Genomic DNA, 23072 nt, shown 5'->3' on the forward strand with positions numbered 1-23072 from the left:
TCATTTTTATGACATTTTTTTTTGTAATTAAAAGTGAAAATTAATTCTATTACACATGTTTCATGGTCAACTTCTATTATGCTAATTTTTATTATAGACAAAGTATTCAGTACATTGCGTCTATAATTTGTTTCTAACAATTTTTTTTTATATTATTGTTTTATTATTTTTTATTGTTCTATTATTGTATTATTATTACATAGAAAAAACGAAGTCTAAATCCGTTTACATCAAAAATGGTTCTAATGTAAACTGATTTAGTCAAAAGTCGACTGAAAATAAGATTTATTTTCTACAGTGCGTATTTTATTAAATTTTAGTATAAAAAAAGAGTTTAAATTTAAATGTACGTGGCAATAAAAATAATAATTGATAAAAATATATTGCTAAAATATATTTTTTTATTTATTTAAAATTTTATTTATTAAAATTCATATGATGGAAATAATTTTTTTCCTGTCATAATCGAGACAAAGTGTTTAAAATATATTTTTGAAGAAACATAGTTGAGAAAATAGAATTAAATGTCTGTCGCTTCTATATTAGTCTATTATTGTTACACACTTGAAATTTACAAATTTTTCACTTATGTTGAGCATGAAAAGAACTGCATGTTGATAATATTTGCGCTGGAGCGAAGCCAAATGTAAAAAGCACACGGTCATATACATCACTGGACTTGAACCCTTGCATATATATGCACATTCAAACAAGTGTGCATTTGTTTAAGACTCTTGTTTGCACTTTCATTTATGTACAATATAAACGCACCGACTTTCCAAAAGGAGAGAAAAAAAAGGCGGTTATGTTAACTTTAACACCACATTTGAGCTAACAATAAATTTAATTACGCTCGACATTTGTTATCTGATCTTATTAACACTCACCCTATAGATTAGGAGTAAAAAAATTTTTTACTATCCGTAAAGTATATTTAAAAAGGGAATAATAATTTTTGTTGGCTAAATTAACAAAATTGTTGTTTCATGCAAATAGACAAAAGAAAATATAAAAACCTTTTTTCAATTTGAAGTTTATTATAAAACAATTTTTTTTATTTGAATAATTAATTTTTTACTAAGTAAATATTCACCCATTTTACATTATTTTTTATTTCAGTATAGTGATTTTTAAAAATATCTCTCTCTAAATTTGAATTAGTAAAAATGTTTACTAATTTAAATTGCTGACTAACTTTTTGCTTTTGAATTTGTAAATTTTACTAATTATTAGTTAGTAGAAATTAATTACTATTTACATGTTAGTAAAAATTTAGTAAAATTTTACTAATTAGTTAGTAGAAATAAATTAACTAATAAAATTTCACTAAATTTTTACTAAAAAAATTTAGTGAAATTTTACTAATTAGTTAGTAGAAATAAATTAACTAATAAAATTTCACTAAATTTTTACTAAAAAAATTTAGTGAAATTTTACTAATTAGTTAGTAGAAATAAATTAACTAATAAAATTTCACTAAATTTTTACTAAAAAAATTTAGTGAAATTTTATTAATTAATTAGTAGAAATTACTATTTATCAGTAAAAGTTACTAATTTGAAAGCAAAAAGTTAGTCACTAATTCAAATTAGTAAACATTTTTACTAATTCAAATTTAGAAAATTAGAGATCAGAACCGAAGAAAATACATTTCTGTTAATTTAAGTGTTGGAAAATTAATTACATTAAATAATGATACATTATTAAATTTAATATTAGTTAAAGTTAATATCAGTTATTAGTTTATTAAAAAAATTTTTTAATTATTTTAATCGTCTATAATTAAATTAACTAAATAATAATTAAAAATTGTCAATTAAAAAATGAAAACTTAATTATAAATAATTAGTTCAGTGATAATAACACTAAAATTAATAAAAAGCGCAATTTGTTATAATTTTCAGATTCACAAAAATGTATTTTTTTCTTTTTTTGAAAATAGTTGAGAATGTTTTTAGAAAACTAGTGTCAATTCTACGCACAGAATAATCTAATTTTATAGTTTTATATATTATAAATGGTATGGAAAAAATTACAATGAAACTATATTTTTAACTTATTTCGAGTTATTCTTAGTTCTTGAGGGCGGCGTGTATATAAATGTATTTTTCTCTCATGAATTTTGTTCTTGAGAGAATAGTTCTTCCTGATATAATGATTTGACTGAAATGCGCACATTTGTTACACTACGTAAATCAATATTTAAAATTTGTTTTCCTTGAATTTTTATTTCTCTTTATTATCGTTAATTTTTTTTCTATTAAACTTTTATAACTGCTACTTCGATAATAAAAAAATAATAAAAATTACCTTCAATTTTGACTTTTTTTAAAAAATATTTAGTGAACGGTTTTCAAATAAAAGTAATAAAAATTATTTAATAATTAATAGTATTCCATACTGTTAATTAACAAGTTAATTAATTTTTTTATTCAATTTCATTTATTGATTGAATTTATATAAAGTAAATAATAAATAACAACAAATAATTAATCACAATATTTTTTTCACTTTATTTAGTGAACGGTTTTCAAATAAAAGTAAAAGAAATTATTTAATAATTAATAGTATTATACAATTAACAAGTTAATTAATTTTTTTATTCAATTTCATTTATTGATTGAATTTATATAAAGTAAATAATAAATAACAACAAATAATTAATCACAATATTTTTTTCACTTAATTTCATTCGCATAAATTGAATTGTTTTAATAATGATCCATTGAATAATAAATTAATGTTAAAAATAAGTAAAAATAAATAATAATAAAGAATAATAAGGAATAATAATTTAAAAGGATAAATAAATAACAAATTTAAGATATAATTTAATTTTACTGAAAATTATGAAATAGATCTTTTTTTTTCATTTTCTTATTGTTCTAGAGTGATAAAATCGAGGAGAAAATAGTCTCTGAATTTTAGTGAGGAATTTTTGGAAATTTCGAAATTAAATATAATAAACGAAGCGATAATAGAGTTTATAAATTTAATGACGAATTAAAGTTTGAATGAAAAAGATTTTTCTACGATAAACAATTGATTTTTGGCACTTGATCCTCTTGATTCTGTGAGATTCCAGTGTTCTAGAAATATAGATAAAGCAGACATAAAGCTTGACTAAACGAAATATAGTCACGTGATTTTAATGTGTGCGTGTACAGTCACATCATTAGCGCGGGACTATCATTAGACCGACAAGGCCGGGCCAAAACCAGGGTCGGATTATAATTCCCGTTTTTACCCAAATTTCACATGAAAAAAAGAACCGACAACGCAACAATAATCCCTCAGATTAATTTAATTTAATTTCACGTTAATTAGTGATTCGAGCTGCAATCGTTCGAAAAAGAAAAAAAGAATAATGAAATTTTATAACGAGGAAATATTTTTTCAATTAATTATTTAATTATTTACATATTTAATTAATTAATTATTTAAATATTTAATTAATTAATTATTTAATTGATCTATAGTTTAATTAAGTAATAATTTCGAGTTACAAATTGTTAAAAAAAAATGAATAAAATTCTACAAGACAAGTAAATATTTTTTTGAATTAATTAATTAATAATTTCGAGTTACAATCGTTCAAAAAAATGAATAAAATTGAATAAGAAGGAATTTTTTTTTAATTAAGTAATTATATTTAATTAATTTTATATTATAAAAAAATAATATAAGAAATTATATTTAGTGAATAAAAATTGAATAATTAATTAATTAATTAATAATTTCGAGTTACAATCGTTAAAAAAATGAATAAAATTTTATAACAAGGAAATATTTTTTTTCTGTTTATTTTTCTACTAAAACAATGGTGCAAAGAAAAGACAAATACAAAAAGTGTGTAAAACTATTTAAAAAATAAAGAAATAAATAGAAATCTAGGTATAAATGTATAAAAAAAATGTGTCCCACACTTTGATGATTTGAATTTGAAAAAAAAAATATGATTTAAGACTTTTCGATTTCTTGGGTTCTTGTCACGATGTCACTTCCGGTGCGCTGCAGACAGAAAGCAGACGGTATTATGTTGTGTTATTATATCACTATTATTGCCGTTGGCAGATAAATTCGCGAAAAACAATTTTTTTTCAACAATTTTTTTATTTGAAAAAAAATTGTGTGTATAAAATTTTTTTTTAATTTAAGAATATATTTCTTGTCTTTTCGTAATAAATTGCGATTTTCTTTTTATTGCTGTTTTAAGCGCGATTTACTTTTTTTTTTTTAATTGCGATTTTCTATTTTTTTTTATTTTTATATTTAAATAGTATTTTAATGCTCGTAGAATGTTTAATTAATAATTAGTTATAAATGATTAGTAATAATTTTAAGTAATAAACAATTGAAAATAAATTATAGTTTTAAATAATAAACAATTAATTTGAAATAGTAAAAATATTTTTAAAATTTTCAATTAAAATTAAGACTTTATTAATTAAATATAATAAAATTGAAAAGATTTTGATAATTAATAATGAAAAATTAAAATTGATAGGATTTTACCTAAAATTCCATTCTTGAAAAAATGAAAATATTCTTAAATTTAAAATACAAATTTTTCAGTATCGCTTTAAAGTAGTTTATAATTAACTAAAAATTAGTGGATAAATAGTTTTACTTTCTCATTTGTAGAAAATATTTTTAGTGAAGCAATTTAATCTTTATTGAAATATACGACTTTTTAAAGGCTATTATTAAATTAAAAAAAAATTTTAATGATTGTTAATTCTTTTGTAACAATTATTTAATTAGTTAAACAAATTAGTGAAAATTAACTTAAAATAATTGTTAGACCATTTTCATAATTTAAAATTAATTTCCATTAGTTTGAGTATTTTTTAAGTAATTTTTGAAAATGATTTCAACTGAATTCCAAAATTTTGAGAAATTAATTAATTCAATTTTAATTCAATTAATAAAATAAGGAAATTAATTTTTATTTTTAATTTAAATTTTAAATAAATTTTCATTGAATCTAGTTTAAAATTTGTAATTTAAATTAAAAATAATTTTTCATTGAATATAGTTTAAAATTTTTAATTTATAATTTAAATTTTAAATTTTAAATAGAATTTCATTGAATCTAGTTTAAAATTTTTAATTTAAATTTTAATAATTAGATTAAAAAGTTTAGTTTATTTTTTTAATTTACCTCAATCTTCATCTGCACATCGATTTGAAGAGGCCGGTCTTCCAGGTATAGTTGCGGAATTTAGTGACGTAGCCGAATTCGGGTTCCCTTCTTTATTACTTTCCGGACTGAAATTTAAAGCATTTATTTTTTATTATGTTAAAATTTAGAAAAATATTAAATTAAAATATTATTACTTTTTTCTATTAAAAAATTGAGTATAATTAAAAAATTTATTTATTTAAAAAATACTCAAAGGTAAAAATTAAAAAAAAGGTAAAATTAATTAAAATATTAAATTAAAATTATTACATTTTTTTATTAAATTTAAAACTATTTTTAAATTTATTTATTTAAAATTTTTAAATTTAATTATTTAATAATTAATTTTATTTAATTATTAAATAATTGTGTAATAAAAAAAAAAAATTCTCACTTGTTTATATTTATTTTGCCACATTTTGGCTTTCTTGGACATCCACTGCGACTACTGCTCCTCTTACTCTTCTTTCGTTTCATGCTCTTGGAACTTCTCTTCATTGATCTGCAACTGCGTTTACTTTTTCGCGATCTTCTTTTTGATCTACTTCTAGATCTGCGTGTACCACATTTTCTTTTCATACTCTTGCGTCTTGATTTTCGTTTGCAACCACATCCCGCTTTTCTGCTTCGACTTTTCCTTCGACTCGCACTTCTGCAACCCGCTCTTTTTTTCACCTTCATTTTCTTCTTTCTCGATCTTCCATATTTACAGCAGAATGCACTTTCGTCTTGCACTTCTTTTAACGCGTTCGTGGGACTCAATTTGTTGCAAACGTAGTAACCACTAGAAAAATAAAAATAGAAAAATCACTTTTCGATTCGTTATATTCAATTGCATTAAATAAATTAGTTTTAAATTTTTGAAAAATTTATTTTTAAATTCTAAAAAATTTATTTTAAATTCTGAAAAACTTATTTTAAATTCTGAAAAATTAATTGTTTAATTTAAACAATTATTTATAATTTTGTTTTAATATTTAGAAGTTAATTACTCAATTAAATAAATTTTTTATTTTTCAAAAGCTAATTAATAAATTTAATTAATTTTTATTTTCAATAATTATTATTTATTTATTATTATTGAAACTTTCGCATATTAATTCAGAAGAGTTTTCAATTTCAAAAAGTTAATTAATAATTTAAACAATTATTATTTATTTATTATTGAAACTTCCTCCTATTAGTCCAGAAGTGTTTTTAATTTTATATAGTTAATTAATTACAATTAATAATTTAAATAATTATTTATTTATTATTGAAACTTTCGCCTTGTCACAAAGGTGTTTTCAATTTTAAAAAATTAATTAACCAATTTGATTAATTTTTTAATTAATTAAATTAATTTTTTAAATTTAAAAAAAAAATTTTTAATTAATTAAATTAATTAATTAATTAATAAAAATAAAATTATGCGAAATTACCCCTTTGCGCGTTGAAGAATTCCGTAGGAGAGTCCCCGACGTAGGGCAAGTTGGACTTGTCTGCGAATATCCTTATTCGGAACATTATATTCTTGAGCAATATAATTATTTATTTCTTTTGTAGTCGAACCCTGAACATCTTGGAGTCGGCGAATCGCATTAAATACTAGAGCCGCGAATTTTGGAACACCATTAGAACTCATATTTAATCCTGAAAATTAATTTGCAAAATTATTAAATTATTGTATATTTAAAAACATTTTAAAGTTAATAAATATTAAATAATTGAATAATAAATAATAAATAAAAATATAAATAAATATTAATGAAAATAAGGAGAAAAATAATAAAATAAATATTCATAAATAATTAGAATGTTTTTATTTAACAAAATCAAAAATATAAAAATAAAGTTGAATATTTATTCAACAATTTATTGAATTATATTTTTATTGCTTTTATTTGTCTCACATTCTGCTCTAATTTATTTTATAAAAGAAAATTTGTTTAATTATCAAAAAAATAGAATTTGAAGAAAAGGAAAAAAAGGAAAAGAAAAAAAATTAATTAATTAATAATTAATAAACGTTATAAATTGTTCAATATTTTGTTAAACAATTTGCTAAATGATTCCGTTGTCACGAAAATAAATATTTAAATATTCACATCTTTCACAAATTAATATAAAAATTTTTCGATTATTTACGAATTGGGAATTTTTAAATAAGCTGCAAAAATATTTTATTGATTTTATTTATTTATTTTTTTTTCAAAAATTATTTACCTTTTTATGGAGATGAGTCATATCACGATGTTCGCGAAAGAAAATTTCCTCGGCTCGAGATTTTTTTCTTCTTTCCCGTTGTTAATTTGTGGATTGTGAAATTTTCCTTTTGAATTTAATTCATCACTAATATAATTTTGAAAAAAAAATAATAATATTGCTGTTAATTAAAAAGTTTTAAACATTTTTTTTTCGTGCGGGATTGATTGCACTATGGCTGACACATTAATAAACATTTGCATAGAAAAAATATGCTAATCGTTGCCTAACAACGATTGTCAATTGTTTTTTTTTTTTTGTCACAATACGTTTTCTCCCTCAGACTTTTTTCCCTCGATAAAAAATTATTTACTTAATAAATTAAAAACTATTTTTATTTTTTATTTTACTATTGTAAAATAAATATGTAAATTATTATTTACTTAAATTTACTCTAGGTTTTTATGACTTGAAATTTTTATTCAACTTTTTTAATTATCAATTATTAATCGAAATTAATTATAATTTAATTATTTAGTAAAAAGTTAAGTAAAGGATTTTAAAAAAATGGAAAAATTCAAATTTTCAAAATAATTTTTCTAGTATTGAAAAATTTGCTTCTCACTCTCTTTCTTTCTTTTCTAGTTTGTGAATAATTTTTCTTTTTCGTAGGTCTATAAATAGAATTTTTTTTTCAAGAGTGTCAAGGATGAATATTTTTTTCGTTTTTTTTTTATTTTCAATTGCCATTAACAAAGTCATTTGAGATGGTATTGTTAATGGGAGAAGGATGGGAGGGAGGGAGGGAGGGAGGGAAAAAAAAGATTGGGATGAGCAAAAACAAATGGCAGTCAAAGTGCGCAAAAGAGAGGCTCAAACATCGACTCCTCGTCGCAAAAGAAGAGAAGTTTATCTATAGCCTCGTTCAAACATATGCGTATATAGAAACACGCACACACATTTACGCGCACAAACAGTTATTATTTATAGGCTCCGTGTGCACTAGCAAAATCATCTTCTGTCACCCCGTTGTTTCACCTCAGTAATAATGACTTATTAGCTTTTGAGCAAGCGTGTCTCCGTGAAGAATTTTTTCGCAAAGAATTTTTTTCAACGTCTTATCTCTTTCCTTTCTTTTCGAGATTTTTGTTTCCCCTCTCTTTCTTTTCTTTTTAATTTTTTCTGTCTTTTCTTTTTTTACTTTCCTTTTCTTTTTTTCTTTCTTTTCATTTTTTTCCTTTTCTTTTTCTCCTTTTTTCTTTTCCTTTTCTTCAAAATTCTATTTTTTTTTTGTCAATTTCAAAAATTTTTTCTAACATTTGAAAAAATATGGAAAAAACTACACAAAATATTTATTATTGAGCTCTAAATGCAAATTTCATTTATTAGAAACAAAATTTTTTTTGAACCGAAGAAAATTTATTTAGAACGCAATTAATATTTTTAATAGAAGCAAATAAAATTTACTTGGAACCAATAAAATATTTAATTGAACCAAATTTAATTTTTTTGAGCGAGATAAAATTTATTTAAACCAAATAAAATTTATTTAAACCAAATAAAATTTAGTTGAAACCAATAAAATATTTAATTGAACCGAACTGAATTTTTTTGAGCCAGATAAAATTTATTTGAACCAAATAAATGTCAATTGAATCAAGTAAAAGTTAATTGAACGAAATAAAATTTATTTGAACCAAATAAAATTTATATTGAAACAAATAAAAAGTCAAAAATATTTTCTCTCCTGGGTTTAGAGAGTAAAAAAAAAATACGGAAAAATAGTAAATCGAATTGACTTATTTATTTTGTTATTTAAATATTGCACCTAGAGAAAAAGAGAGATCGAGAAAGAGAGAGAAAAAAGTTGACTGTAAATTACTAAGGATATATCTTTACTTGGAGATATTGCAGTTTATATCTATTCATCTATAAATTTGCAACCCAACTATTTATGTGTCCATCGCAACTTTCCTCGTGCTCTTTGCCCTTTCTTGTCATGCATATTATAATATTGGAAAGAGCCTTTAACGCCATAAGCCAATCTGACATCATGACTGCTTTTCAAAATAAAACCTGTATAATTAAATCGTAATAGTTCTCTCGATTTTTATTACGCATACATTCAATACACTTGCGAAAAAATTATATACTCGAGCTTCCGTCATATTGTTCTCATAAATTTTTCCTCTCCACGGAGTATTTATTAGGCTCTAAATTTAAATTAATAGAAAATAGATTAATAATTTGTCAAATAGTAGTTAATAATTCATTTAATAGATTAATTTTTTCTTGAAATTCAACATCTGTGTATTTGGACCAATTTTTTTGGTTAAACAAAAATTAAAATTAAAAAAAATATTTCTATCCTGTTTAATTTGTTTAGAGAAATTTGAATTTCGCGCCAAATTTACGTGTTAAATAGTTATTAATAACAACAATATTAAATTAATATTAATTACTATTATTATTAGGTATTATTATATTATAATACTAATAATTAAAATTTATTATTATTATTATCTCTCTAAATTTGAATTAGTATAAATGTTTGCGAATTTGGATTATTAGTGACTGACTTTTTGTTTTTGAATATAATTTTACTAATAAATATTAATTTCTACTAATTTGTTAGTAAAATTTAATTTTTTGCTTTTGAATTAGTAAATTTTACTAATAAATAGTAATTTCTACTAATTTGTTAGTAAAATTTACTTTTTTGCTTTTAAATTAGTAAATTTTACTAATAAATAGTAATTTCCACTAATTTATTAGTAAAATTTATTTTTTCGCTTTTTAATTAGTAAAATGTACTAATAAATAGTAATTTCTACTAATTTATTAGTAAAATTTACTTTTTAGATTTTAAATTAGTAAAATTTACCAATTCAAAAGCATTATTAATTATTAGTTTTTTTTCTAATAATTAATAATAAGTATTAGTAAAATTTACTTTTTCGCTTTTAAATTAATAAAATTTACCAATTCAAAAGCATTAATAATTATTAATTTTTTTAATAATTAATAATAATTATTAAGTTTTTTAAAAATTAATGATAATTATTAGTAAAATTTACTGTTTTTGCTTTTGAATTAGTAACTTTTACTAATTCAAAAGCAAAAAAGAAAATTTTACTAATTCAAAAGCAAAAAAAGTAAATTTTTCTAATAAATTAGTAGAAATTACTATTTATTAGTAAAATTTACTAATTCAAAAGCAAAAAGTCAGTCACTTATTCAAATTAGTATTCATTTTCACTAATTCAAATTTAAAGAGATTATTATTTATTATTCAAATAAATTTTATTTTTGCGTTGAAAATTATAGTATTTTTATTATGAAAAAGTACAAATGACATATTTTAGCAAAAATTTGATTATTAATAGTTAATAATTAATAAAATAGATATTAATTTATGTTCTTTCTTTGTTTCAGGTAAGTTGCTACTCACAAGTAACAAACCAAACTATGCAAACTTTACCAGTATTCTCGACAACTGTATAAACAAAATGTAATGAATTTGGAGAATTTGTAACTGTATAATGTTACCTTTAAATCGGAATCCGTAAGTAGTTTTTAACTCAGAATTTTTTCATTATTACTTGTCATAGTTCAATTTATAGATTTTGAATTAAAAACTTGTTTTGAAATATTAAATTCCAAAATAGATTTTAAAATTATTTATTCATCATTATTTTCGCACCTTCAATTTGATGTGAGAAATTATGCTTAATTTTCCAGCAAAAATATAATTGAAATTTATTTATTTATTTACTAGAAATTAAATTTTCAGAAATTTGATTTATGATTTTGATCAAATTAATTTTAAATATTGTAACCCAACGGGAAGTTGCCAATGTTAACGATTGGTTCAATAATGGGCCATGCTTGGTACCCAATGGTTTTTTCTTGGCAAAACAATTGGCAACCATCATTGGACCACCAATGGTTTAAACTTGGGATGATCACGCTACTGCCAATGATCGGTAGCCAAGCATCGGGCCAATATTATTTGCCAAGGAATTGCCAAGGAGACAAAATCGATTTTCAAAAGCTTGATTTTTTATTGGCAGCCAACAAAAAACCAAGGTTTTGAAAATTGATTTTTTTTAATTATTAATTAAAATTTATTTTAAAAAAATATATTTTTCAAAAATTTATTTTAAAAAAATATATTTTTTAAAAATATATATTTTTTTAAATTAATAGAACATATTAATTTAATTTGTCACCTCTGGTAAAACAAAGATGAAAGACTGATAAATTCCCTCACTTTATATTTTACAGTGGAGGGATGACTGTGAATGTCTTTGCGAGAGAGGAGCAGGTACTTATATAGAGCCAGTGAGAAAGGTCACAAGCGAGAACAAATCACTAGCATGCACTCTGGCGGCGCTTGTCGGAAGTGGCGCAACGTTGGTTGCCAAGCGCTGCGTCGATAATGTCAGGATATGCATGCGCGCCAGAAAACAGTTCCGACAAGCGCCGCCAGAGTGCATGCTAGTGATTTCTTCTCGCTTGTGACCTGTTTCACTGGCTCTATATAAGTACCTGCTCCTCTCTCGCAAAGACATTCACAGTTATCCCTCCACTGTAAGATATAAAGTGAGGGAATTTATCAGTCTTTCATCTTTGTTTTACCAGAGGTGACAAATTAAATTAATATGTTCTATTAATTTAAAAAAATATATTTTTTTTTAAAATAATTTTTTGAAAAATATATTTCTTAAAAATAAATTTTAATTAATAATTAAGAAAAATCAATTTTCAAAACCTTTGTTTTTTGTTGGCTGCCAATAAAAAATCAAGCTTTTCAAAATTGATTTTGTTTCCTTGGCAATTCCTTGGCAACTAATATTGGCCCGATGCTTGGCTACCGATCATTGGCAGTAGCGTGATCATCCCAAGTTTAAACCATTGGTGGTCCAATGATGGTTGCCATTAATGTTCCAATAATGGAACGGAGTTCGCCAAGCATGGCCCATTATTGAACCAATCGTTTACTTCCCATTGGGAATTAATTTTAATTTTCAAATCAATTAACATTGATTTTGATTTTGTTAATTAAATCTGTTAATAGTTATAATCGGAATTTTAGATTTGGAAATTTGTTGAGAGTAATTGTTTGAAATATTATTATAATAATAATTATTATTATTATTATTTTACATTCATATTTTTGAGTGTAAAAAATTTTCAAAAAATACTTACCATATGAATAGAAAGATTGTTCGAAAATTAAGCATAATTTTTCCACCTGAACGAATTGCCTTTACGCGAGAGTAGTATGGAAGTTTGTTAACATAAACTATTAACTGACTTGCCTTGAACTATTATGCGCGTATTTGATGAAACAAAAAAAATTTTTTTAATGAAAAATTAACCACCGAATGAAAAATAATTATCGAAAACGTTCCTATCTTTATAAAGATAGAATTAAACAAAATATTAGTTTATTTTTAAAAAGAAACTATAATTAAGAATAATTAAAAATTTTAGAAAACTTTTTTTGATTAATAAATAAAATTCGCAACGTTCGAATGAAACAAAATTTTTGAAATTGAAAATTTCATTAACTTTAACATTTTTTAACGGGCGTTTGTTCTATTATACGCATTATTCTACAGGGTAAATTAAAAGTGGCTTAAAGTTTAGCGAAGGTCTTAGGATAAAGAGGAAGTATAAGAATATATGAGAGGATGTGCATTATAAAATACAGGAATCAATTAGGTTCAATCGGTGTGTATGATTGTAAGCGCGTGCCGCACAAAATTGCGTCTTTCATTTGAAAAAATTTTGTCACGATTTTTTCCTTTTATGGAAAATTTCAAAATAATTAATTAAATATTTTTCTACTATTCATTAGATATAAAAATGAATTTAATGAATATTTTCATTTATTAATTTTCAATAAATAAAATTAAATTAAATTCGAAATAATAAATAATAAAAGTAATTTTTACAATAAATAATAAAATAAAATTTTCAATAATAAATAATAAAATAAAATTTTCAATAAAAAATAATAAAATTAAATAAAACTGTAAAATAAAATTTATTTAAATAAATAATTTTAAGTAAATAAATAAATGAGAAAATCCATATTAATTAATAAATAACCTTGACTCGAAGTGATCGTTGACTTATTCATTATTTTACTAAATTAATAATCGTTGGTAAATAAATTACCATTAAGAAGAATTGCAATAAAAAAAAAATTGCAATTAACAATTGAATACTAAGAAGTGATTAGAAGTTTTTATTAAAAAAAAAGAAAATCTATGTTATTTTAACGAAACGAATTTAAAAGTATAATATTAATATAGTCGCATATATTTTTCTAATAAAAAAGAAAAATTAATGTAATCTTTAAATTCTCAAACATTCTCTACATGAATTTCCCTGTTCCATAATGCAGCTTGTCAGTATTTTCTTTTTTAATTTTTTTCTTTTTTGCTTTAATAGCAAAAAGATAAAGATAGTACTACAAGAAATACGTGGGCGTTTTGCGACAGGATTCTCTCTCGTGTAAAATACATTATTCCATTCTGAGATCTAATTATAATTCGATAGAACTGATGGTCATTAATTTAACACACAAGGATCCCAATGAAAGAAATAGAGAGAAAGAGTTACCGTGTAATAGTTATCTCGAGAATTTATAATAGTAAAATTATTTCTTATTGATTTATTCAATAATAATCTCTCTCATTAATGTACATATGTTGGTATATTTATTATTATTTATTTAATTTATTTATTATTCAAATACAATTTTTAATTTTGTAAAATAAAAGTTCATGACGTGAAGAAATATTGGTTAGGTTTAGAAAAGGTTTCTGCTTGATTTAAAATTAATTTTTAATTATCTGAAATTCGAATCAATTTTTATTTGTATTAACAAATAAAAATAATTATACTAAATAATTAACTAATAACGAGCAACAATTCGCGCTGCTAACTTTTTAGGATAAAATTAGCAATTTTAAAAATAAGCATTTAAAAATTTGTAATTCAAATTTTTGTTGAAAACACTAAAAAAAATCCAATTTTGGAAAAATTACAAATAATTGCAGAAATTCAATTATTTTCAAGAGTGATAAAAATTCTTTTCATAAAATTCAATTATCTTTCAAATTTTAAAAAAATTCTCGTCTAAATCCCAATTATCTTTATAATTAACAAAATTCTTCCCCAAAGTTCAATTATTTTCAAATCAATTTCAAATTCCCAAAAATAGTACACAAACATTTAATTATTTTCATAAAAAAATTTCTCAGGAATTCAATTATTTACAAAATTTTTTATAAATTCCTCCACAATTATTCAATTATTTTTATAAATAATAAAATTTTTTTTAAGGAATTCAATTATTTTCGTAAAAAATAATTCAAAATTGTAGAAAATAATAATTGATTTTAAATGATGAAAACAATTTTGAAAAAGTTACTGTAGCAATATTCTTATAATATAAAACAATGATTTTTATCATTCGGTCATCTTTAATTATTATAAGTTATTGAATTTAAAAAGATTTGAATTGGAATGTTTTGAAAAATTTTAATTCCTACGGAAAAATAATATTTAAATATTTATTTAAAAAAGAAGTTATTGTTTTCGAATAATTTTACAATTAAAAAAATTCGTAAATAAATGTAAAAGAACATTTTTTTTAATAAAATTTTTTCCTTTATTTTCTAAAAGTTTAAAAAGTTTCAATTTCATTTTCAATTAAAACTTGTTACGAACTTCAGATAATTGAAAATTAATTTTAAATCAAGCAAAAACTTTCCTAAACATAACCTATACAATTTTTTGGCGCGTAAAATCCTTATTACTGAAAAAATTTTTTTTAAACATTTATTAAAATTTATAAAAAATTTAATAATTGTTGTTTAAAATTTCTGTCGAAGTTAAATTTATAAAGTTAAATACAAAATGCACTAAAAAAATGTATTTGATTCAAATAACCGATTACTTGTCTATTATCACATAAATATTTACTTGACTCAAATAATTTTTATTTAACTAAAATAAATTTTGTTCGTGTATATTAATATTTATTTATTTATTATTTTTATTATTTATTATTGTTAGGTGTTATTACAATTATTATTATAATATTGAAAAAAATAAATATATAATAATATTTATATTTTTATTTTTGCTATTATTATTATTATTTTGCAATAATATAAATATAAACAATAATAATAATTGATAATAATAAAATTAACAATAACCAGAATTAATGAACAATTTTTATTAATAGTAAAAAATAAATATTTCGCTTTTGATTAATTTTGAAAGAAAACAAAACAAAAGCAAGATTTAAAAATTTTTTAATGTTTAATTCAATTGACTTTTTATTATTCAAAAAAAAAAAAATGAAAATAAGTAAATAGAAATTTTAATATATTTAGAAGTTTGTATAATGTATCAGAATTTGAATGAAAGGAAAAAAAGTAGATAAAATAATAAAAAAAAAGGTTTACTTAATGACAAATGTGTCACGTCATATATGTATGAATTGTGTATTTTATTTTATGAAATTCATATAGTGTTCGGTTTTGTGATAATAGAAAAACTCAATCTATAATTTTAATTGACATCTTAAAGATGCCATTTTAAAATTCCTTCGCTACTATATGCCAATTTGTATAATGAATCAAATACATAGTTTATACAAGTCTGTGTATATATATCACTTGTCTCTTTACTTGCAATTGTTAGGATTTCGAAATCAGGGAAAAAGAAAATGAATTAATCATTATAGAGCTATTCATATATTTTTTTTTTATTTTTTTAAAAAGATTTTTTTAATGAAAAAAATAGTGAATCAAGAAATTTTATTTATCGTCATGCTATAGAAACGTAGTTTTTTTTCGCAAGGAATGAAATTTTTTTGAACAAAATGATTTTTTTTTCTTTATTTTTTTTTCGCAAGGAATGAAATTTTTTGAACAAAATGATTTTTTTTCTTTATTTTTTTCTTTGCAAAATGAAATTTTTTGAACAAAATGCTTTTTTTTCTTTATTTTTTTCTTTGCAAAATGAAATTTTTTGAACAAAATGATTTTTTTTTTTTTTTTTTTTCTTTGCAAAAATTTAACGACTTTAGTAATTATTAAACAATATAATACCTAATATTGTTACACTGTTTGAAATTGTAATAAACTGTTAATTGATTCTTCTTAGTATTATAAACTGTTCATTAAAGTTTTACTGCTTTTTTCTGTAATTTTAATTTTTTTCAATTTTTTTTTCCTTATTAAGAAAATATTTATTTTTTCTCGCATTCTTGTACTTCTTGTATTTATTGCTAATTGAGAAAAATTAATGTTTAAAAATGCATATAATATTTGTCGTTATAATTATCGTTGAAAGTATTGTGGTGATTATAATATAACAAAATTATAATAATTATAATAGAATAATCATAATATTTGCTTGCATCACTTTTTTATATTTTCATGAATTTTTATTATTTTTCTGTAACTTAATAATATCAATCAAACAAATAGTACTTTTGTACTTAATTAATAACGATAGATTAATCAATTAATATTTTTATATCTAATTACTAATTATAAATTAATGTTTTAATTATTTTTTTATTTTTATGATTATAATACAACAATTATAGTTATTAGGATTATAATATATTTGATTATAATTATTATTTATACTATTGGACACATGGAGATCGATATTATCATCTTGATTGTAAGATTGAAGTAAATAAATAAATATAATATATTAGTGATTGTAATATTTATAATAAAAATAATAATCATAATTTTAATAATAATGGGAATAATAATAATAAACCAATTTTTTTCATTAATATTCTCATTATTATAATAATAACAATTATTATTATAAATTGATTTTATTTAGTTTTATTTTATTTCATAAGAATAAAATATTATTGTTAATAATTAATAATTATAATTATAATTATAATTATAATTATAATTATAATTATAATTATAATTATAATTATGAAAATATTAATTAAAAAAAATTTGATATAAAAAAAAATATTTAAATTTATGGAAAAAGACGTGCACACTTTTCGGGAAAGTAACTTTGGAAATATTTGCAAATAGAACTAGTACAGATGCATAGTTTACGAGAATAGAAGTGAAAAGGGGGCGACGATTTATCTAAGGTCGATCCTGTAAAAAAAAAAAACTATGACCATGGGCGGTGAGAAACTCTGTTGGAAGATTTTATGTGGCTTGACAGACTTTGCTGCAGAGTGCAGCACCCAACAATGATTGACTCTGCTGGCATCTAACAATCACTACCGGAATTTCCTTTAAAACCGACTGACAATAACTAATGAATAGATTACTTCCCTGCCGCCTTTTTATTTATTTTCAATAAAAATTCAATTTTTAATGATATATTTTTTACTTTTTTTTTGTTAGATTTGATTTATTGTAGAAATTAATTAAAATTCATTTTAAAAGAGAATTTAATTAAATTTATTTAAATTTCATGTTAGAATAGGAATTTAATTACTTTGATTTAATTATAGAATTTAATTAATTTTGATTTAATTAGTATGAAGATTATTTTGTTTTTTATTACATATTTTTTTGGTATTTAAATTTATTATTTAGTTGTTAATATTTACTCTAAATTTGAATTAGTAAAATTTTTTACTAACTGACTTTTTGCTTTTGAATTAGTAAATTTTACTAACAAATAGTAATTTGTACTAATTTATTACTTAAATTTACTAGTAAATAGTAATTTATACTAATTTATTAGTAAAATTTACTAATAAATAGTAATTTCTACTAATTTATTAGTAAAATTTACTAATAAGTAGTAATGTCTACTAATTTATTAGTAAAATTTACTAATAAGAAGTAATTTCTACTTATTTATTAGTAAAATTTACTAATAAGAAGTAATTTCTATTTATTTATTAGTAAAAATTACTAACAGTAAAAAATAGTAATTTCTACTAATTTATTAGTAAAATTTACGAATTCAACAGCAAAAAGTCAGTTACTAATTCAAATTAGTAAACTCTTAACTAACTCAAATTTAGAAAGTATAAATTTAAATTATTTTGCAATTAGAAAATTAGTAAAATACAAAATTAGTAAAAAATTTAAAACTAATAAATGAAGCAGTAAAATTTTACTAAAAATTAGTAGATGACTAATTCATTGATTTTAATTTAGAGAGCGTAGAACCACAAAGTTTTATTTCAAATTAAATTTCAATTAATTAATTAAATAATTGAAGATTTTTATAAAATGATAAAAAAAATTTCGAAACTGTTTGTATCTAGTTTGAATAATATTTTAAATTTTCTTTTAAAAAAAAAATTTTTTTTAATCGAAATTTTGAGTTGTGGTTTTCTTTGTTTGACGATAATTGAGTTTTTCGTGAAATAGTGAATTTATATTTTTAACACCAAAGCACTTTGTTGAATAATGCAAGGACAGTAAATACAATGCACACACCCAAACGACCTAATCATCATTGACTGACACTTTCCCACGTATATATCATCAAACTCTATAGTTAACTACAAACCACGCACGAAACTTCTGTGTATAAATGCATATTTTTAATTTCTGCAATTATTTTTTTTTTAATTTTTTTTTCTGTTTGGAATTTTAATAGTTAATTTAGAAAAAAATAGTTTTTGAATATGTTGGTCCTAATTTTATTAGTTTATTTGGAAGAAAATAATTTTTAAAAGTTGATTCAAATTTCATTAGTTTATTTAGAAAAAATATTTTTTACATAAAATTATTTGATTAATTAACTTAATTAATTATTTTTAAAAAATTATTTTGTTAATTAATTAAATTAATTCTTTGAAAAAAAATTATTTGATTCAAATATATAAAGGATTATTTGTCAATTTTATCAATTAAATATTTATTTGAATCAAATAATTTTTATTTAATTCAATTAAATAGTTCAGTTCATATTTGCTTATTCAAATACTGAATTTATTGGTTCAAATTTACTTGATTTAAATAAAAATTATTTGATTCAAGTAAATATTTATTTAATAATAGACAAATAATTTTTTTTCAGAGTAATAGTCGATTTAAATTGTATTTATTATTTTGAAAAAAAACAGTTTTTAATTTTTTTTAACAGTTGATTCAAATTGTATTTATTATTTAGAAAGCAAAACAGTTTTTAATTTTTTTTTTGTTTTTTAACAGTTGATTCAAATTATATTTATTATTTAAAAAATTAGTTTTTAATTATTGATCCATAATTTATCATTTATTTAATTTATTTGTTTAAATAATTTCATTAACTTTATCCATAAGATTTACTTTATTTTTTCTTATAATAAACTAAGTGAAATTTGAAATTTTTTTTTTAGAATTTAGATAAAAATTTCCATGAAAACGTAATTTTAAAAATCTATATTCATTCATAGAAAGTTTTTATAGCCATGAATGGAATGATTGAAAGGAGGATTTTCTATATTCATGGAAAATTTTTGTTTGAAAAAAAAATAAGTTGGAATTTTATTTATATAATTATAATAATTGTAATATATAATTATTATTTTATTTTTTTTATTTATTATTGATTTTATTATATTATTTTTTAATTATCGAGTCACATTCTTTTCTCATTTTCTTTTTTATTTTGAAAAAAAAATGATTTCGCCTCGTTTTTAAAAACAATTGTCATGAATTTAATTCTAGATTCACATAGAATCATTAGATTGACTGACGTGTTACTGCAGTATACAGCATTCATGAAAAATTATTGAATGAGTTAGGTTGTCACTGTTACGCAACAAACTATTCTGCCGGTTCACACTGTTTCAACGCGACATCCGGAGAATGCTATTGTCTTTTTGCAATAATTGTGTTTCTTGGACATATTTTTCCCTCTTCCATTAAATCGGAGATCCGCTACTTTGAGACGCAATATATTCTTTCATCTTTTTCTTTTTATATCCTTTTTTTTATTGAATATTTACTTTTTTAATTAATTCAAATATATCGCGTAGAGAGAAATTTAAATTTTCCTGCATATTATAAGTTAGTATTAATTTAAATTAGAATTCATTCACTGAAAAAAAATTATTGTTTAAAATGTATAAATAAAAATTAATTCACTCGAGTAATTATTATTTCATTGAATCAAATAATTTTTATTTAAGTCAAATTTTATTTGAACCTATTGAAATTAAATAGTGAATTAAATTTCTGTATTTGAAGCAAATACCATTTAATTGGCCTAAATGCGAAAATTGTTTTGTTAGTAAATATTTATTTGTTAATAGTAATAGTTTATTTGAACCAAATAAATTTTTTTCAGTGTTGTATTTTTTTTTTATTCGCCGGTGAATATTTATAATAATTTTTCTTTAAATATATATATAAAAAAAACCTTGAAGAATGGGGTGTAATATTTTTTATTTTTATGAGAATTATGCACATATTTATTGGATCATTTGGGTATTTGTAAAAGCGTTGCGTTCACTGTCAACAAGTGTCTTTTGGCGTCTAGCGATTTAGTTCAACATAATAAAATTTTTTTACTTGTATTAGAATAATTATTTTTTATTTAAAAAGTATATAAATTAGGATATTTATAATAAATTTATTAATTGTTATTTATAATAATAATTATAATTATTTTTATTATTTATTATTAAATATTATTACACTGAACAAAATTATTTGATTCAAGTAAATATTTATTTAATTTATCCGTTTTTTTACTAAAATTTTACTAAAAAAATTTGCCACTAAACAAAATTAGGTAACTACTAAAGAAAATTGTAATATTTTACTAGAACTAGAAGTAAGTAAATATTTTTTATCTAGTTTTATTTTATTTTTCTTTAATTTAATTTCATTCAAATTTTAGTAAATTAATACTAAACAAAATTAACTAACTACTAAAGAAAATTGTAATATTTTACTAAAAATGAGTAAATATTTTACTAAAATTTTTTACTAAAAATTAGTAAATATTTTACTAAAAATAAGTAAATATTTTTATTATTTTCAAATAAAATTTGAAATTTTATTAATAGAATTTGAATTTTAATTAGTGGGTTATTAAAAATTAGTAAATATTTTGATTAATTATTATTTCAAATGAAATTTGAAATTTTATTAATAGAACTTTAATTATAATTAGTGAACGCGACTTTTCACTAATTCAGAGAGAGATTTATTTTTGTGAAATGCTTGTAATCGCATTTTATTGTTTAAAAATGGAGTCAATATTGTTTATATAGGAATCTGTTGGGAACAAAATTCCGAAAAGGTCCTTTTGTCCTTTAAAAAAGGTATATTCTCTTATATTATTTACCATTTATATACGTATAGGGAATTTACCTCTCATGTTCACGTGTTTCTGCGAATCGGGGTAGAAAACCATCGGGACGACGAGAGTTTGATCGCGTGGAGTGCCGCGTGACCAGCCTTAATATATATTTCAAAATGGGGTTGGGTGGGGAAACAAACACAGAGGGTAACTGGTACGAACATAAAGCATTGTGCTAATGATGACTAAATATACGCACTAATTGGCCTCAAAAGGTGTCACCAGGCGTATCACAATTCAATTTTCATCGGCAATCTTAAATAGAAAATTTATATTTTGTAATGCCGGGACAATTAAACCGGTTGTTTATTATTTTTTATTTTTATTATTTCTATTATTATTATTATTTTGATTATCATTACTATTATCAATTTTGGCCTATTTATCTGGTTAGGCGTCTATTTAGCTAGAGTTTAGAATTTATATTTTCAATTTTTTGAAATCAAAATCTTTGAAAAGAAATATTTTTTCTCTTCGATTTGAGAAAAAAATTGTTTTAAACGCTTAGACTTGCCTTCAACTTTAGTTGTTAATTTTTACTAAATTTATAGTAATTTTACTAAATTAATAGTATAACTTTACTAAATTAATAATAACTTTACTAAATTAATAGTAATTTTACTAAATTAATAGTAATTTTACTAAATTAATGGTAATTTTACTAAATCAATGGTAATTTTACCAAATTAATAGTAATTTTACCAAATTAATAGTAATTTTACCAAATTAGTAGTAATTTTACTAAATTAATAGGTAATTTTACTAAATTAACAGTAATTTTACTAAATTATATACAGGGTTGCCACAGGTCAGGGAAATTAGGGAATTCAGGGAAAAGTCAGGGATTTTTATTAGAAGTACTTGATAAAAATTAAATTTACTGAATTCATAAGAAAATTCTGAATTTTTATTGTCTTTTTTGTTTTTCTGATAAACTATCAAACTACCACGAATTCTAATACAAAACCTTAAAAAAAATTTTTTCTATTTCTGACCAGAAAGAATTTTTTTTAATAAATATTTAATTTAATTTAATTTAATTTAATTTAATTATTTCAAAAGTTTTAATGCAATTATCTTGATAAATAACAAAATTTTTCACAAAGATTCAATTATTTTTAGGAATTTAAAAAATATATAATATTCATCACAAGAATTCAATTATTCTCAAAAGTACACCCAGAGAAAAATATTATTTAAACCAAATATATTTTATTTGAGTTAAATAAACGTATTTTTGTCTCAGAACCAACTAGACTTTTTATTTGTTTTAATTAAAAATTTTATTCGACATAAATAAAACATAATATATTTGAGCCAAATAAATTTTTATTTAAACCAAATAAAATTTATT

General features: G+C 21.0%; 2 protein-coding genes across 4 annotated transcripts in view; one reads left to right on the forward strand and one right to left on the reverse strand.

Annotated features, from left to right (window-relative positions):
- Positions 1-23072, forward strand: part of LOC122506750 (thyrotroph embryonic factor) — a 212559-nt gene that overhangs the window by 24830 nt on the left and 164657 nt on the right. The gene's annotated exons all lie outside the window — the stretch shown is intronic.
- LOC122506799 (serine/arginine-rich splicing factor 4-like) lies at positions 3885-7681 on the reverse strand. Its single transcript, XM_043619127.1, has 5 exons — positions 7391-7681; positions 6607-6817; positions 5580-5969; positions 5165-5271; positions 3885-4011 (listed from the first exon to the last, which is right to left on the reverse strand). Exons 2-4 carry the CDS (start codon positions 6807-6809, stop codon positions 5166-5168), a joined length of 699 nt encoding a protein of 232 aa, XP_043475062.1. The 5' UTR covers positions 6810-6817; positions 7391-7681; the 3' UTR covers positions 3885-4011; position 5165.

The sequence above is a fragment of the Leptopilina heterotoma genome, unplaced genomic scaffold (assembly GCF_015476425.1).
Source record: "Leptopilina heterotoma isolate Lh14 unplaced genomic scaffold, ASM1547642v1 Lhet_114, whole genome shotgun sequence".
In the NCBI taxonomy this organism is placed as follows: domain Eukaryota; kingdom Metazoa; phylum Arthropoda; class Insecta; order Hymenoptera; family Figitidae; genus Leptopilina; species Leptopilina heterotoma.

Bases quoted from the DNA above. Each gene is read 5' to 3' on its own strand.
- LOC122506799 (XM_043619127.1), bottom strand. From the start codon at position 6,809: ATGAGTTCTAATGGTGTTCCAAAATTCGCGGCTCTAGTATTTAATGCG. The intron at 5,970-6,606 runs GTAATTTCGCAT...TTATTTTTCTAG, and splicing joins ATTCTTCAACGCGCAAAGGG to TGGTTACTACGTTTGCAACA. The intron at 5,272-5,579 runs GTGAGAATTTTT...TTTAAATTTCAG, and splicing joins GGCAAAATAAATATAAACAA to TCCGGAAAGTAATAAAGAAG.